The sequence below is a fragment of the Maylandia zebra genome, linkage group LG10, assembly GCF_041146795.1.
Source record: "Maylandia zebra isolate NMK-2024a linkage group LG10, Mzebra_GT3a, whole genome shotgun sequence".
Classification (NCBI taxonomy): Eukaryota; Metazoa; Chordata; class Actinopteri; order Cichliformes; family Cichlidae; genus Maylandia; species Maylandia zebra.
Genome location: NC_135176.1, coordinates 33209520 through 33225139, shown reverse-complemented (window position 1 = coordinate 33225139; position 15620 = coordinate 33209520). Strand labels below are relative to the sequence as shown.

Genomic DNA, 15620 nt, shown 5'->3' with positions numbered 1-15620 from the left:
GCTCTCTGTGCGGCCTTGTTTGTGGATCTGTCTTTGCTCAGAAATGTTTAATCAGCTTTTTCAGAGACAAATCAGCCAGGCTTCTGCTGACATCATACAATAACTAATACTAAGCAGCCTTCATGTCATCACTGTTATTTATTACACAGTTTTAGATTCTGGGTGAAACGTTCATACAAAGTCCAGCTGAAGCTGACAGGATACTAAACTGGTGGCTGAGTGGTGTCACTGCACAGGAACACGTCTCCAAAACATCCCAGACATAATCAAGCAATTGTGTTTTCACTGTTAAACAAATGTTAACCTCAAACTATCATCAGAGAAACAAAGGTTAAATCAGAGGCAGCGGTTTCCCTCTCTGTGTTCATCTTTCACTCATGTTCCAAACGTGCTGCAAATACATCTTCACATCACCAAAATCAGAAGAAAGTGGAAAAAACTCACATCTGACGTTATTTTTTGTACACAGATTAAATAGCACCAGAAATCTTTGGCACAACTTCACCTACTTCTAAGGTGCATGCATGAGAAACTAACACCACACAGGTGTCGAACTCCAGGCCTCAAGGGCCGGTGTCCTGCAGGGTTCAGATGTGTCCTTGATCCAACACAGCTGATCTAAATGGCTAAATTACCTCCTCAACATGTCTTTAAGTTCTCCAGAGGCCTGGGAGCTTGAGGGTCCTGCAGTATCTTAGCTGTTCCCAGGACTGCGCTCTTCTGGACAGAGATCTCCGACGTTGTTCCCGGGATCTGCTGGAGTCACCCTCCTAGTGCTCCGATTACCACTGGGACCACCATTCTCAAGATTCTCGTGTTTCTTCTTCCTGATGTTGCTGTCATTCAGGGTCACTACATCGATCACTACGGCCGTCTGCTTCTGTTTGTCTACCACCACTCTGTCCGGTTGGTTAGCCACCACCAGTTTGTCCGTCTGTATCTGGAAGTCCCACAGGATCTTAGCTCGGTCATTCTCCACCACCATAGGGGGCGTGTCCCATTTTGACCTCGGGACTTCCAGGTTATACTCGGCACAGATGTTCCTGTACACTATGCCGGCCACTTGGCTATGGCGTTCCATGTATGCCCTGTCTGCAGGCATCTTGCTGTTATGTGCAGCCTGCAGCTGGGGTCTTGTCTGGTGTGGCAGACCCCAGCCTCCATGGACTTAGAGTTTGTTCCTATGCTGCCATGTTTAGTGTTTTCCAACACACACACACACACACACACACACACACACGTGTATTTTTGACTAATACAGTGAGCCGTCTTTACCAGAAATGACATCTTATTGTCCAGGCTTTCTCAGAGCTAACAATTAGATTCTTTTTCCGACACATGCTGGCAGACAAGCATTCCTGAGTTGCACTTAGAGCATATCTGTGTAGTGGACAGAATTAATATTACACCAACTGCAGACAGTTATTCTGGAGACACAAAAAACAGTCTGTGTGGACTCATTAAGTTTATTTACAGGAGCCGTGCTGTATAAACACGACAGAAAGAAACCTTAAGATTAGAAAGGAAACAAAACTGCAACACGACTACAGCATGTGTGGTGAGCTAACACAAAACAAACACGGATCTCACTCCCACCAAGATAAACTAAGCTTTACACAGTGAACACTTTTATTACTTACTAAACTAAAAATAACCAAAACAAACAAGTAAAATGACGAGATGGACGACAAATAGTGAGTTTCCCTCTAAAAACAAGAGCTGATGCAACATTAAGGTATTTTATTAGGAGGGTGGTGCCTCCATAACTTCTCTCACTACACCCAAGATCTTCAACAAAAAATCAGAAAATTAAGGAACTCATTGAACTAAATTACCAAAGAAAAACTTAAAGCTTATCACAGAACAGAAACAGTGACGATTATAACTGATCCTCTTATGGCCTCTGACAGCGGACTAATCTCTGTGATTGTCCAGGCCCCATCTTATCTTAATGACCTTGTAGTACCATATCACCCTATTAGAGCACTTCGCTCTCGCTCTGCAGGCCTACTTGTTGTTCCTAGAGTATTTAAAAGTAGAATGGGAGGCGGAGCCTTCAGTTTTCAGGCCCCTCTTCTGTGGAACCAGCTTCCAGTTTGGATTCAGGAGACAGACACTATCTCTACTTTCAAGATCAGGCTTCAAACTTTCCTCTTTGCTAAAGCATATAGTTAGGGCTGGACCAGGTGACCCTGAATCCTCCCTTAGTTATGCTGCAATAGACGTAGGCTGCCGGGGATTCCCATGATGCACTGGGTGTTTCTTCTTCACTCACTATGTGTTTATACACCTCTCTGCATTTAATAATTAGTGCTTATTAATCTCTGACTCATCCACAGCGAGTCTTTGTCCTTGAAATAATGAACGTTTATTGTAACGATTGAGGTAGATTTGAGTGTACAATGTTTATTAGAGGCAGCTCTGCTAATCACAGCAGAGGGTGGCACTAGAAGGTGATTAAATCTACAAAGCTTGGTCCTCTGTGGAGCTGGAACCATGATTTCACAGTAATCTGATTACACTTTGAGAGTTCCCGTCAGCCCTGAATCATAGGATATCGCTGCAGGGATCAGCCCATTAAAAACACAGTGACCGTCCAAATCTCAGCATATAAAGTGCAGTTAGTGATAATGTCACTGTGTAGAGCTCACTCTGCCTGCTGCCAGCTGTGGGCAAACACATTTAGATTCATGCTGTGAGATGATTTCTGAAGGCCTGAGAATCAGCTTGATTGGCTCATTTAAAATGAGCTGAATCGACTCCTGAGAGGAAACGGGGCCTGCGATCCTGCCGCGCTCTGCGCTCTAATCACACCTTCAGACTGTGAGGTAAAACCTACTGCAGTGCTTCGCTTTCTGCCTGTCGGCGTCACAGATTTGCTTCTATTTGTGTCATCTAAAACCTGCCAACACCTCGTTGCACAGACTCACAGTCTCATCTCTGTAGCAGCATCAGTGCTGGAGGTCTCTATAACCTGCAAATAATCAGCACCGCCCTTCCTGTGTCTGTTTCTTCACAGGACAACTGTGAGCACTAACTGTCCTTTATAATAGTAATTAAAACTAAAAGCAAAGTGCCATTGTTATAAACTCCAGTCACATATATTAGTGACAGCTCTGGAGTCACACCAGTTTACATCACGGACTCACAGGGAGTAAAAGCAGCCTTCACAAATCAATATGTATTAAATACTTTGGACTTTTAGACCAATAAAATTCTGAGGTGTGTTTTCAACAGCGGCTTTAGCAGGCGAGAACATTTATCACACAGTAAGCACAAAAGTTGAAGCATTGGAATATTTGTAAGGTGGTTCTTGAGACCACTCTTTGTGTTCTGAGCTAAATTGGGGGCTCATCCGAGATTTGTGCATCCTATAAACTTTGCTTGTTCAATGATGCTGCTTTTAAGTGAAGTGTCGATGTATTTTGGTTTGATGACTTATTAGCCTTTATTAGCTGCAGCGGGAGTTTAAATATAAAAGGTTTTCATTGGCTAATCAGTATAATTACGGATGAGGGTGGAAGTCCTCAATCTAAGCAAGTGTAGTAAATTTGAAGAGGGGCAGAGGGAGCAGGCCTCTCAGGTACAGCCTGATGCGGCGCTAGAGACTCAGCTTCCTTTGCACACCTGCCCTTCACCGATTAATTGATCAGCTCCCACTCCAAGTCGCTGATCAGCCTGTAATTGAGCTTCCGGTAGTTTTTGGGGTGAATCTGTCGCTGCCGCCACACCTCCTCATACAGGCTGCGTATGACCGTAGGCAGCAGTGGGAAGCCAGCGGTGCGAGCCAGTGTGTTGCAGTACTCCCACTGATCCTGGTCCAAGATCAGCAGGTGGCGATGCTGGACTCCCCGCTCCAGCTTCTCCTGCAGCTCCCGCCGGACCTCATCCTCCATCTGAACTCGAGAGGGTAACGTGACCGAGCCCTCCAACACGGCCAGGGCGAACTGGACCTGCAGCGATAGAAGACAAACGAACCTAACAACCGAAGCTACCTAACAAACGGCATTCAAACCAGAGTAAGTCCGCTCTGCTTCTTAGAAAGTCGACACTGGGACTGCTGCAGTGGAGAACAGTGGGTATGACGGTACACTGCCGCTCACCTGGCAGTTGAAGTTGGGGAAGGGGCAGATGATCTTGCAGATGCCGATGAAAAAGAGCGAGGGGAAGGCGGGTGGCACCAGAAAGCGGTACAGAGGTGACATCATCTGGTCCTGGATGTCCAGACCCAGCTGGGCTGCGTCCAAGAATGGAAACCTGAAGTTATACCCGGTGCAGAACATCAGGACATCCGCCTCCGTCACCGAGCCGTCCTGGAACCCATCACAGTGTCAAATACAACCAACCAATCACAGGAGGCGTCTGCTTGAACTTTATTATATGCCGTGGCTTGCAAAAGTATTCGGCCCCCTTGAACTTTCCCACATTTTGTCACATTACAGCCACAAACATGAATCAGTTTTATTGGACTTCCAGGTGAAAGACCAACACAAAGTGGTGCACACGTGAGAAGTGGAACGAAAATCAGACATGATTCAAACATCTTTTACAAATAAATAACTGCAAAGTGGGGTGTGCGTAATTATTCAGCCCCTTTGGTCTGAGTGCAGTCAGTTGCACATAGACGTTGCCTGATGAGTGCTAATGACTAAACAGAGTGCACCTGTGTGTAATCTAATGTCAGTACAAATACAGCTGCTCTGTGACGGCCTCAGAGGTTGTCTAAGAGAATATTGGGAGCAACAACACCATGAAGTCCAAAGAACACAGCAGACAGGTCAGGGATAAAGTTATTGAGACATTTAAAGCAGGCTTAGGCTACAAAAAGATTTCCCAAGCCTTGAACATCCCACAGAGCACTGTTCAATCCATCACTCAGAAATGGAAGGAGTATGGCACAACTGTAAACCTACCAAGACAAGGCCGTCCACCTAAACTCACAGGCCGAACAAGGAGAGCGCTGATCAGAAATGCAGCCACGAGGCCCATGGTGACTCTGGACGAGCTGCAGAGATCTACAGCTCAGGTGGGGGAATCTGTCCACAGGACAACTATTAGTCGTGCACTGCACAAAGTTGGCCTTTATGGCAGAGTGGCAAGAAGAAAGCCATTGTTAACAGAAAACCATAAGAAGTCCTGTTTGCAGTTTGCCACGAGCCATGTGGGGACACAGCAAACATGTGGAAGAAGCTGCTCTGGTCAGATGAGACCAACATGCAAAACGCTATGTGTGGAAAACTAACACTGCACATCACTCTGAACACACCATCCCCACTGTCAGATATGGTGGTGGCAGCATCATGCTCTGGGGGGGCTTCTCTTCAGCAGGGACGGGGAAGCTGGTCAGAGTTGATGGGAAGATGGATGGAGCCAAATACAGGGCAGTCTTGGAAGAAAACCTCTTGGAGTCTGCAAAAGACTTGAGACTGGGGCGGAGGTTCAGCTTCCAGCAGGACAACGACCCTGAACATAAAGCCAGGAAACAATGGGATGGTTTAAAACAAAACATATCCATGTGTTAGAACGGCCCAGTCAAAGTCCAGATCTAAATCCAATCCAGAATCTGTGGCAAGATCTGAAAACTGCTGTTCACAAACACTAATCTGACTGAGCTGGAGGGCCGAATACTTTCACAAGCCACTGTCTCAGGTGGACTTCCTGCAGTGGAGGATTAATACAGTTGAGGTCAGTCACCTGGAAGCGAATTCTGCCGTCGTCCTCGACGGCCTCTACTGAGCTGGACTGTTGAATCCCATCAGGCAGAGGGAAGGTGATCCGAGGGCGGCGGTGACTCAGAGTCACCTGTGAGATGAAGAAAGAAAAACACGCCGTGAGTCTAAAGCTCCGTCACACGCTTTCTGCACTCGCTGCTCGTCCCAGGCTGCAGTTATGCAGCGTAACCTGCTGTTAACTTCTTTAAAGACACAATTATACGTCTTTGCTCTCGCTCCTCTTCCTCCTGCTCTCTAACCAGAGGCTTCCTGTGGCTTTGTCAAACAGTTAATACAAATGTAGGAACATGCACCCTCTGTCTATCACCTGGCACCTTCCTCCCATCAGAGGAGGAACCCACTGGTGCCCAGCTCGTCAGGCATTCTGGTAGGTCAACTAAAATATGCAAGAAATAAAGATAATAAAAATAATACATCTGCATGCAGATGTTAGTTGTTACCTGGGCACCCACATTGGCCAACTCGAGGGAAATATCCAGACCTGATGCTTTGGCTCCCAGAACGACCACCGACTGACCCGCAAACGGCTCCGCGAATCGATACGAGTGACTGTGGAGCACTTTCCCTGCACACAGAGAGGCACACTGGTTCTAGAATGGATCACTGGGAGGGATGCTCTGTGCAGCGGTGACAGCTGTTCCAGAGTAGGCGGGGTAAAAGTTGTCCCACAAGGCTGGCCGACATGATAGACGATGGGCAGGGCTGTGAATACTCAAGACTGTGTTTATTGAACGCAGTATGGAGAAGAACAACGAGAATTAAGAGACCTGGTGACCAGTGATGGACGTTAGACCAGCTGTAAAACTGGAGGCAGTTTGTTCGCACTAACCACAACAACTACCATCTTCATCTGATGCGGCCCCCCTGGCGCCAGCTGGATGCTCAAGGCAAAAGCTGACGGGAATAACACAACTCTCCGTTAGATAACAAAACAGCTGCTGTGACTCCTCATTCAAGGTCACCGGCGCCGACCGAAGATTGCTGACTTTTGTATAACCGGGTGAAGGGACACTTTCTCTCCGCTGAACACGGAACACACACGCATGTACACTGATGCAGACCTACACTCACCTCCACCCCCTCCAAACGCCTTCGAAGCTTATGTCTTTATGTTGTGAGATGTGCTGATTCGTGTGTTGAGGTGTTTTTTTCTGTTCTCCCTGTTGGAGCTCAGTCTGGGAGGAGTTCTTTTCTTCTCCTCGTCTTTCCTCATGTTGTGCATTTTCCATGGTTTCGGTTCGGGTGGCTGCTCGTGGGGTCGACCGGCCAGAGCTACCTAGCCTGACCGGTCTCCCCAATGTGATGTTTGTGCATTGTATATACGGTCGGCAGGGTGTCGTGTCTTAATTGCCCCTTGGAGATAAATAAAGTCTCTCTGACTGACTTGGCTGAGCTGCCTGTTGAGCTTTCATTCAAACTTCTTTGGTGTCCAGAAGCCTCTGAAACCTCTGATTTTACCAACTGACTGAAACACGAAGGTTTCCCGGAGGTGTCTGAACACACCCGGAGGTACGCTTTGTGGGGATTCAGCACAAAATGAGAACAATGCTGGTGTGTCTAACCAGCCGCACAAACATTCCTGAAGCTCACACCGATGCGGCTCAGTTTGAAGTGTCACGATCTGCTGTGAACTCGCAAAACTGTCCACACCTTCAGTGTGCAGCAGACAGAAAGGAGAGGACTGAGCTCTGAGCGCAGTCCTTCCGCTGATCCAAACTAGCACCAGCGAACCTCGATTTACTAAACTGACACAGATTAATGCTAATCACGACTGAGTGTTTACAGATGTTACTGAGGCTTAAACACAAGAATAAACCTGATGAAGTCATCAGCAGTTCACTGCATTCATTCAATCTCCTCAGAAAAACTAATTTCTATCATATCAGGAACTTTTCATTAAAATACTTGCATGTTGTAAAAGCTTTGTTTTTGTTATGAAGGCATAAATGTTTGTTTTACCTTTAAAGTTCTCGATGCCTGGTATGAGTGGGATGTGAGGGTCTGAGTAGTGCCTTTAAAACAGACGAGAATAAGAGTCAAAATAATAAGAGCCGCTGAAGCAGGTGAACTCAGAGCTTTGGCACCCTCAAGTGGCAGCAGGGGGCAGAGGCTTTTATTCTGAAGTAAAGCCTACAGAGTCATTTCAAAATAAAATGCTCACCTTCAAATTAAGAGCTTTAATACACACTTTGTAACTTTCTGCTTTTGGATAAAATCTTTTTCTTTCTCCAAAACACAAAATCTTAGACTTCACAAGATTCACACTTTTATTTGTAAATGTCAACATTTAAAGACTTTTAAAAAAAGACATCGTATTAAAGTTGCACTCTGGAATAATTAGTGAATGCAAATATGTTGAATCGCAGCCACACGCTGACCAGGTGTTACGGCTCATTAGCCAATGAGATGCTGTAGTTTAACCTTTGATTTAATGAAACTTTAAACTACGTCTGAGACCATCAACTCATGGGCGAAGTGTTGGTCACAGAACCAGATTCATATGTTTCTGCACTATTACTTTTATTTGCCATCGCCCCCTGCTGGTCATTAGAACACAGTGTGTGATCTCACCCCGAGCAGACGAAGACAGAGTCAAACGTCTCAGTTTTCTGATGACCTGAAGAATCAGATGATGTCACTTCCCACGCCGTCCTCTCCTCCACCTCGCCCTCTGTCGTCACATTGACGGGCTTCACGCTTTCCACGACAGTGTTGAACTGACAAAAAGAGTCACAGTGAGGACAGTGGCGCCGCGGGAGGTTTACTTTTGTATTGTATCATATTTGAGACAAATCAGATCTCTTAGAAAATTCAAGGCGAGCAGATTTTTATTGACGGAGCTGAAATCGTCTCCAAGTCTCTGATGATCCTGGGGTCCACACCGGTGGCAGGTACTCAGGTGTTGGCTTTATACTAGAGAGCAGTTTAGTCATATTAGAAACTCCATCAGTGATGAAGCATCAGGCTGTTCCTGGATGCAGCGATGTTTCCTTATGTTTAACACCCTGTTACAGCCAATCAGATCACTGTCACGGCTTCATAAACCAGAACTAAAAAAACTCAGGACAACAAACCACAATCACACTTGTTTCTTTCAGGGATTCTGAAAAATAACCAGCCACGTAACATTAACCAGGTCAGGACTACTATTGGATGGATGGACTTTGTGTTTAGTGCTGTGACGTAGTGTTTGTGTAACTGCTGGATCTTTATTTGGGTTTTATGGTTTATTTAATACAGCGTGTGCCTGCAGAGGGAAGATAAATGAGATGATGAATAAAGAAAAAGGAAATGAAAACTTTGTTTTGAGTTTGAGTTCGGTGTGTCACACCAGGCTTTATGAACAGCTTTCATTAAGCCTGAGGAAGCAACACCGCTGGTACATTTTCATGTACAAAGCATGCTGGGTAATCGCCTTGATTATCTTTATTGCCTATGAACAGCTGTTAGGATTGTCGCTCGTGTTTCTGGTACCAGGAGTTAAAACAGAAAGTTCAAACGAACGAAAGCTGCTTTTATCCAGCTGGGAAACTTGAAACCTCAGATCTTCTACTGCAGAGTGCGTCTGTGATCCTGATCAGGTCTCTGTTGAACCAGATTTTACTCTCTTGGTTAAATACAAGAAGCAGTCGAGCTGGTTGGAGCCTCGCTTCAGACTGTGGCTCGGAGTTAACATCTCCATGGTCACGGCTGTGGTCTTTCCCACAAACTCCACACTCTTACTTTTTACAGATGCAGACATTTTTCAATTTTCAATCCAATCAATGTTATTTAAAACAACAGCTGCCTCCAGGCGCTTTATACTGTAAAGACTCTACAATAAAACAAAGAAAGGAATAAAACATTACTGAGTCGATATTTTCCTTTCTGCACTCGAAGGGCATTAAATACAAAATGCTGCCATCGATAAAGATTTTAACTGAATCGTAAAGTCTACACGTATCACAAAGCAGCCACCTGCACCCTTCACTACATGACATCACAGACTGTGTTATGAGAGCCAGCAGCTTAAATCTGACTCAGAAGAATCCCGGGCGACTCACCCGGATGTGAGGCCGGATGCCGTGGCTCTGGCAGTACCTCTCCAGGTACCTCTGGACCTCCTGATGGGGCAGGAAGCTGCTAAGCTGGGGTTCAAAGGGGAAGTCCGGGAACATCATCACCTCCTTGGGCAGGTTGGTCCTGTCGGAATATCAGAAAACATTAACTGCGAGCACAGAAAGGAAACTTCACTGCAGCTCAGCCTTTCTCTCATGTTCATGTCAATGTAGGAGACTGCAGAGAGAACGAGCCCACAGGAAAGGACCAGAAACAACTGTGACTTTAGGCTTTAGTCGAGTCAGGACTGAAGCGTTAAGGATGACTTTACAACATAAATTATGCAAAGCTGCTCTCGTGAAACGTGGAGCCGGCCCTCGCAGCGAGCCCATCGATGGTCTGCAGACAGGTGAGCCTACCTGAGGTCTCTGTACATGCTGCTGTGCACCGGCAGCCCGTTATCAAGCTTTCCAACACGTTCGTCGTAACACCAGGTGCCGCCTACGTTTTCAGAGAGCTCGAACACCACCGGAGGAGCGAAGCGGCCTGAACGGGACAGGATGTGCCTGGCTGCGCAGAGTCCGGCTGCTCCGGCACCGACCACCGCCACCCGCTGCAACATCAGGTCTGTGCTGGTGACTCCACCTGAACTGAGCACGGAGACACAAACGCTCGAGATGAGGTCTGGTTATCACAGTGAGTAAACAGCTAATAATGAGTGTGCATGCTGTATGAATACAGTACGTGCTGATCTGCTCCACCTCATTTCCTGTTGTAAATCTATGTTCCAGTGCTACGTGCTCACATCAAACACAGCACACAGACGGATAACTAGGTGATAACTGATTAATGTGAAATATTTCCGAGCATCAAAATGATCATTTTGCTGGTTTTGGCTTTGCGCTCCAGAAGAAGCCCCGCCCACCTGCTGATTAAATGTTCTGTTTATGAGGGGCAGCCAATCAGAAGAAAACTGGCATAAAGAGGCAGGAGTTGAAACTAGCGGAACTGAAGCTCTGATTATTTTGAACCCTGTTAGAGTCAAAGAATAAAAGGTATGTGAGTCTAAAGGTCACAGGTGACGCTGTGACTCTAATTTACAGTTTAACCCAGCCTGGACTTGGACCTGCAGGCTGCCACTTTACAGTCCGAGCCATTAGCTCCGCTCCTCCACACTTCACAGATGAGCAAATATGAACAACTCCCTTATCAGAATGCTAACAAGCTAACTCAGCCACAGTTTCATAAATCACGTTTATTCAACCCCATATTGCAAACTGCGCATGCCCACACCAGGCGGCCACAAACTTTTTAAGTCTACCTGTCAGTGCAGATCGCTCCGTTGCTACATTAAAGTCGGCACTTTTAAACAAAACACCCCGATTAATCAGTGATGATGAAGAAACAAGGAGTTACCGTCGTCCCGCTCAACCGTTTCCCGTCCCGGTGTCCGCGGAAATCAGCGAAAACATCGCTTAAACGTTAGCTAACTGAACCGCTGGGCGTCCATCCAGGTACCGAGGCACGACTCACGTCTCAACACCGCTCGGTTACCGCACAACGGCCCTGGTGTTACGGAGAAAACGGTCCCGTGTCTTCCGCTAACGTAATCAAAAAACTTCCGGAGTCCTTCACAATAAAAGCAGATAAGGACGTTTAGCGCCAGAAAACGGCAAAAATAATATTTTATTTTATTCTATTTTCAATACATTTTAGCTTCATTTAGTTTCCTGAGTGGATTTACTTTACTCAGATGTATTATTATGATTTTGTTTCCTCTGTTACATTTTATTGCTGGTATTATTTTATTTATCTATCGAACTATTTGTGTATTTATTTTAGCTGAACAGTCCTCCGATCAACGCTTCCTGTTTTTAGATAAACGGACTTTATTTTGAAAAAATAGTTCGATGATAGTTTAGGTTTTAGTGTATTAACCATCCTATTACGGCTGCTTGTCGTGTCAGTATTTAACAAAAATGACTTAAACTACATGTCCGGGTTTCTTTTGAAGTTAATTTTATAATAAAATGTTTGTTAGCTGTATCAGCCAGCTGACCTCTGAGAATGGTGTTTGCACTCCTCACTGCACGTTCAGTCCTCGGTCCTTCATCCGTTTTGGTTCCCGCTGCTTTAGATGTCCTGTCATAAACACGCGCTTACACTCTTACAGGTGAGAGCAGCAGGTAACAACGCACCCTCAGTCAATAAACAGAGGGACCAGGAGGGCTCTCTGTCTGTGTTTGTGCTCAAGGCTCTGCAGCCAGGGATGCTTTGTCTTGTTGCTCTGCTCTTTTCCACCGGATCTGTTTTCGGGATCTAAATCTAACGGGATCTAAAAATAGAAAAGAAATATTGAGTTTCCTCTTTAAATGCACATCATGAGCCACCCTGGTGGTGGTCAGAGGGCCCGGTGGCGCCAGTGTCCGGCAGCCTCGCCTCTGTCAGTGCGCCCCAGGGTGGCTGTGGCTACAATGTAGCTGCCATCACCAGTGTGTGAATGGGTGGATGACTGGATATGTAAAGCGCTTTGGGGTCCTTAGGGACGAGTAAAGTGCTATATATAAATACAGGCCATTTACCATTTACCCTCACTGAATCACTGTTTAATGCTCTGCTGTAGAAGTGACGATGGAGGGAAACTTTGTGATGAAGTGAGATCTTGTTCATGTGACCTGCATCAGAGCACCTCCTCTTTCCCTCACGTCAGGATATTTCAGGTCAAGGAAAAGTGGTTAGGAAAAGGAGGTAGGTCATTGTTGTTATTGAGCAGACTAACTCAAAGAAAGCCTGCATAACTTTATTGGTTTAATCAACACGCAAACAGAAACAAACTCTTCACATTTCAAACATTTTATTAGAACAAAGGATGAAAACAGGCCGAGCCACTCCCCTCTCCCGGAACACTTCAGTCACACTCAGGTGATCGCCGCAGATAAAAGCACGCCCCCATCAGGCAGGAGCTCACTCTGCAGCTGAGCAGCGGGACTTTAAATGAAAACCTCTGCTGCCTTTTTGTTTTCAGTCTGTTCCTGCTGAGACCATAGGACTGACAAGTTCCAGGAAATAGTTACATCCATAAATCCAGGAGAAATTTTAGCTTGAAAGCTTGATGCTTCCCATCAGCTGATCAGCTCCCACCTCAGTTCCTCCCCCACGGTCTTTAATGTTCACGTGAATGGAGAAATAACCTCGGTATCCCAGCAGCACTCCAACTCCGTCGTCATTTTGCGGCAGCATTGCCGTGCGGCGGGGCCGTCTGTGGCTGCACCTGCGTTTGCTCAGCGAGCGCCTGCTGCAGCCGCATGCGTTTTCGTGAGTAGTGCTGCCAGTGCAGCAGCTGCTGCTCGTCGATGAACTTGGCGCACTGAGCGTTCACCAGCTCCTTCCTGAAGTGCTCGTACTGCAGCAGCTCCAGCATGTGCAGGCAGTGGGGGTACCTGCAGGGGGCGGAGTCACAGAGCAGAGGTCAGCTGACAGAAGGGTTTACAAACATCACAACTTTATCCTCAAAGAGAAAATCATCTAAACTGAGGATCAAACACGTCGCCGTACTTGAGGAACTTGGCATACTCAGGCTCCTTCCAGTACAGCAGGTACTTCAGGTAGTTGATGAAGGATCTGTCCCTCAGGATGCCTCTCTGAGCCAGAACTGGAAACAAACACACAAAACCTACGTTAAACTCTGGCAAATGTGAAGCTGCGAGTTTCTGATCACAGAGTCACTCACAGTTCAGGTAGTTGGGATTCGCCAAACACTGGACGAACTCGAGCTCCAACTGGAAACGGTTCCTGGCCTGCTCGTCTGCACCGGGAAGCACACGAGTTAATCAGCAACACGACATTCAAACCCACAGCACAGATTATCCTGAGATCATCAGGAGCACATGCTTTTAACTTCTATTATTTAATTACATTAAATCTAAACCTCAATAATATCTCGAAGGATTCAATCCACACTACACACACGCCAACGTAACACACCCACGAGAACGCATGTTTCTATACCAGACTCCATTAGAAAAAAAGCAATTTAGAGGCACATTGTTTTAATTCAACCTGAAAACTTTAAACAGGCAGCTCGGAAATTAAATTTAATATAAGGATGAATTATTGAGAGCCGAATTAAAGAGCGAGTCTCGGAGTACAGTCTTCAGCGTCCATGCCAGGTCATCTTCAAACACACTTACGTTAGCTGATAAATCAGGTTTGTTGTCAATCGGAATAATTTCTTGGGACGTTGTGATCAGGACAGAAAAGGCCGACACTCTGCAGCCTGACTTAAAGCTAATCATGAGTGTACCAACGTCTTTAACAACACATTCAATTACATTTAAAAACAACCAGAACCTTTACTCCCTTTAACTCCCTTAAATAAAACGTAATCCCAGCGCCGCCAGACTCCATTCAATTTAACGCCGCTTTGTCTGTTTGCGGAATGCTTCGTAGTCAAAGTAGAAAAACAAGACGGAGCACATGTAAATACCATCAGCTGCTCACAGACACGCTTTTAAAGCCAACAAAGTAAAACTTACGGATTTATTTATGGCGTTTTGTCTTACAGGAAATATTAGCCTAGCAGATTAGCATTGACCAAACAATCTGCTACAAACCTGTTTCCATGGCTACAGCCTGAAGGCAGCAGTATGTAGATGAAGGACTTAAATGTCAGATAAACTGTATAAAAACTTAAGAAGCACAAATAAGAACAGAAAGCCGGGTTTTGCCCTTTTCGGGTTTAATCGCCGCCATCAAACGTGTGCAGACTAAAACGTAAAACGTTAAACTTCCGCCTTCGCGACATCCACGTCGCTTTACGCTGCCTGCTGTTCGTTGTTTGGCCTCAAGAGGGAGGCAACAGCAGGCAAAAGATAAGCGCCTTCAGACTCCCACAGATATGGAACGCCAGGACTGACATAATGAATTAATAAATACACCATTAAATAATTAATTAAATGTGGCAATAATTAATTAAATAAATATTTACAACTCATTTAATTCAATAATTATTGGCACATTTAATAATTATTGACATATTTAATTAATCCATCCATCCATTCGCTTCCGCTTCTCCTTTTCAGGGTCGCGGGGGGCGCTGGAGCCTATCCCAGCTGTCATAGGGCGAGAGGCGGGGTACACCCTGGACAGGTCGCCAGTCTGTCGCAGGGCCAACACACAGGGACAGTTTTTGTGTCTGTAGGGCTGTTTGATGACGGTTTGGACTCTGAGAGATGAGGACACACCCACATCTGTTCCATACTGCAGCCATTGATGGTGTTACAGCTCTGAGGCAGCTTTGGGGCATCAGACGCACACACTGGAAAACCAGCACCTGGACTTCATGCAGGAGAGACGGCCTCAGTGATTTAGGTTCATAAGCGAGTTCAAACACTTCTGGCCTCTTATCACTTAGATTCCTTAATCTTAACAGTGAATGCATTTAAAGCAGGAACTGCACACCTAGCTGTCAGAAGTTTGGCAGCATGAGTACTGTAAAGTTTTGTAGGGTCCTTGTTAAAAATTCCACAAGCACCACGTTTGTCATATAAAGTTCCATTTTTTACAGTACATTGTTGAAATTATAAACTATATATTCTAGTTGTCCACTTGTCAGTAATCTTTGAGTAAATGGATGTCAGTGATAAATCAGTGGTGATTCACCTGCAAATGTTTTTAACAAACTTTGTTTTTTGTAGAATTCATCGGCAGCTGTGGAGAGATGCATTTGAATATCTTCTGGTTCCACTTTTCCTAACCTGGAAGCTGAGGATGGCTGATTGCTGACAAGGACGCACCTCAGTGCTTATCATGGGTGTTACATCCTCTGTGCAGGAATTCCAAAGAAAACGA

The 15620-nt window shown here is 45.7% G+C and overlaps 2 protein-coding genes across 3 annotated transcripts; both read right to left on the bottom strand.

Moving 5' to 3' along the window:
• Positions 1-1445: 1445 nt before the first annotated feature.
• Positions 1446-11366, bottom strand: LOC101474141 (uncharacterized). Of its 2 annotated transcripts, none has more exons than XM_004556881.3 (9): positions 11187-11366; positions 10190-10420; positions 9776-9914; positions 8304-8449; positions 7692-7744; positions 6173-6297; positions 5695-5802; positions 4104-4313; positions 1446-3953 (listed from the first exon to the last, which is right to left on the bottom strand). In XM_004556881.3, exons 2-9 carry the CDS (start codon positions 10390-10392, stop codon positions 3642-3644), a joined length of 1296 nt encoding a protein of 431 aa, XP_004556938.1. In that variant the 5' UTR covers positions 10393-10420; positions 11187-11366; the 3' UTR covers positions 1446-3641. The 2 variants fall into 2 exon arrangements, with proteins under 2 accessions (XP_004556938.1, XP_023010810.1); XM_023155042.2 differs by having other exon boundaries at positions 10190-10415.
• Positions 11367-12607: 1241 nt separating this feature from the next.
• Positions 12608-14625, bottom strand: med31 (mediator complex subunit 31). Its single transcript, XM_004556880.2, has 4 exons — positions 14384-14625; positions 13501-13575; positions 13326-13422; positions 12608-13210 (listed from the first exon to the last, which is right to left on the bottom strand). Exons 1-4 carry the CDS (start codon positions 14391-14393, stop codon positions 12994-12996), a joined length of 399 nt encoding a protein of 132 aa, XP_004556937.2. The 5' UTR covers positions 14394-14625; the 3' UTR covers positions 12608-12993.
• Positions 14626-15620: the final 995 nt, after the last annotated feature.

Coding starts and splice junctions, on each gene's coding strand:
- LOC101474141 (XM_004556881.3), bottom strand. CDS start 10,392: ATGTTGCAGCGGGTGGCGGTGGTCGGTGCCGGAGCAGCCGGACTCTGC. Junction 8,450..9,775: donor GCATCCGGCCTCACATCCGG/GTGAGTCGCCCG, acceptor TCTTTTTGTCAG/TTCAACACTGTCGTGGAAAG. Junction 3,954..4,103: donor TCCCCAACTTCAACTGCCAG/GTGAGCGGCAGT, acceptor CTATCGCTGCAG/GTCCAGTTCGCCCTGGCCGT.
- med31 (XM_004556880.2), bottom strand. Junction 13,423..13,500: donor GAATCCCAACTACCTGAACT/GTGAGTGACTCT, acceptor GTTTGTTTCCAG/TTCTGGCTCAGAGAGGCATC. Junction 13,211..13,325: donor GAGTATGCCAAGTTCCTCAA/GTACGGCGACGT, acceptor CGCCCCCTGCAG/GTACCCCCACTGCCTGCACA.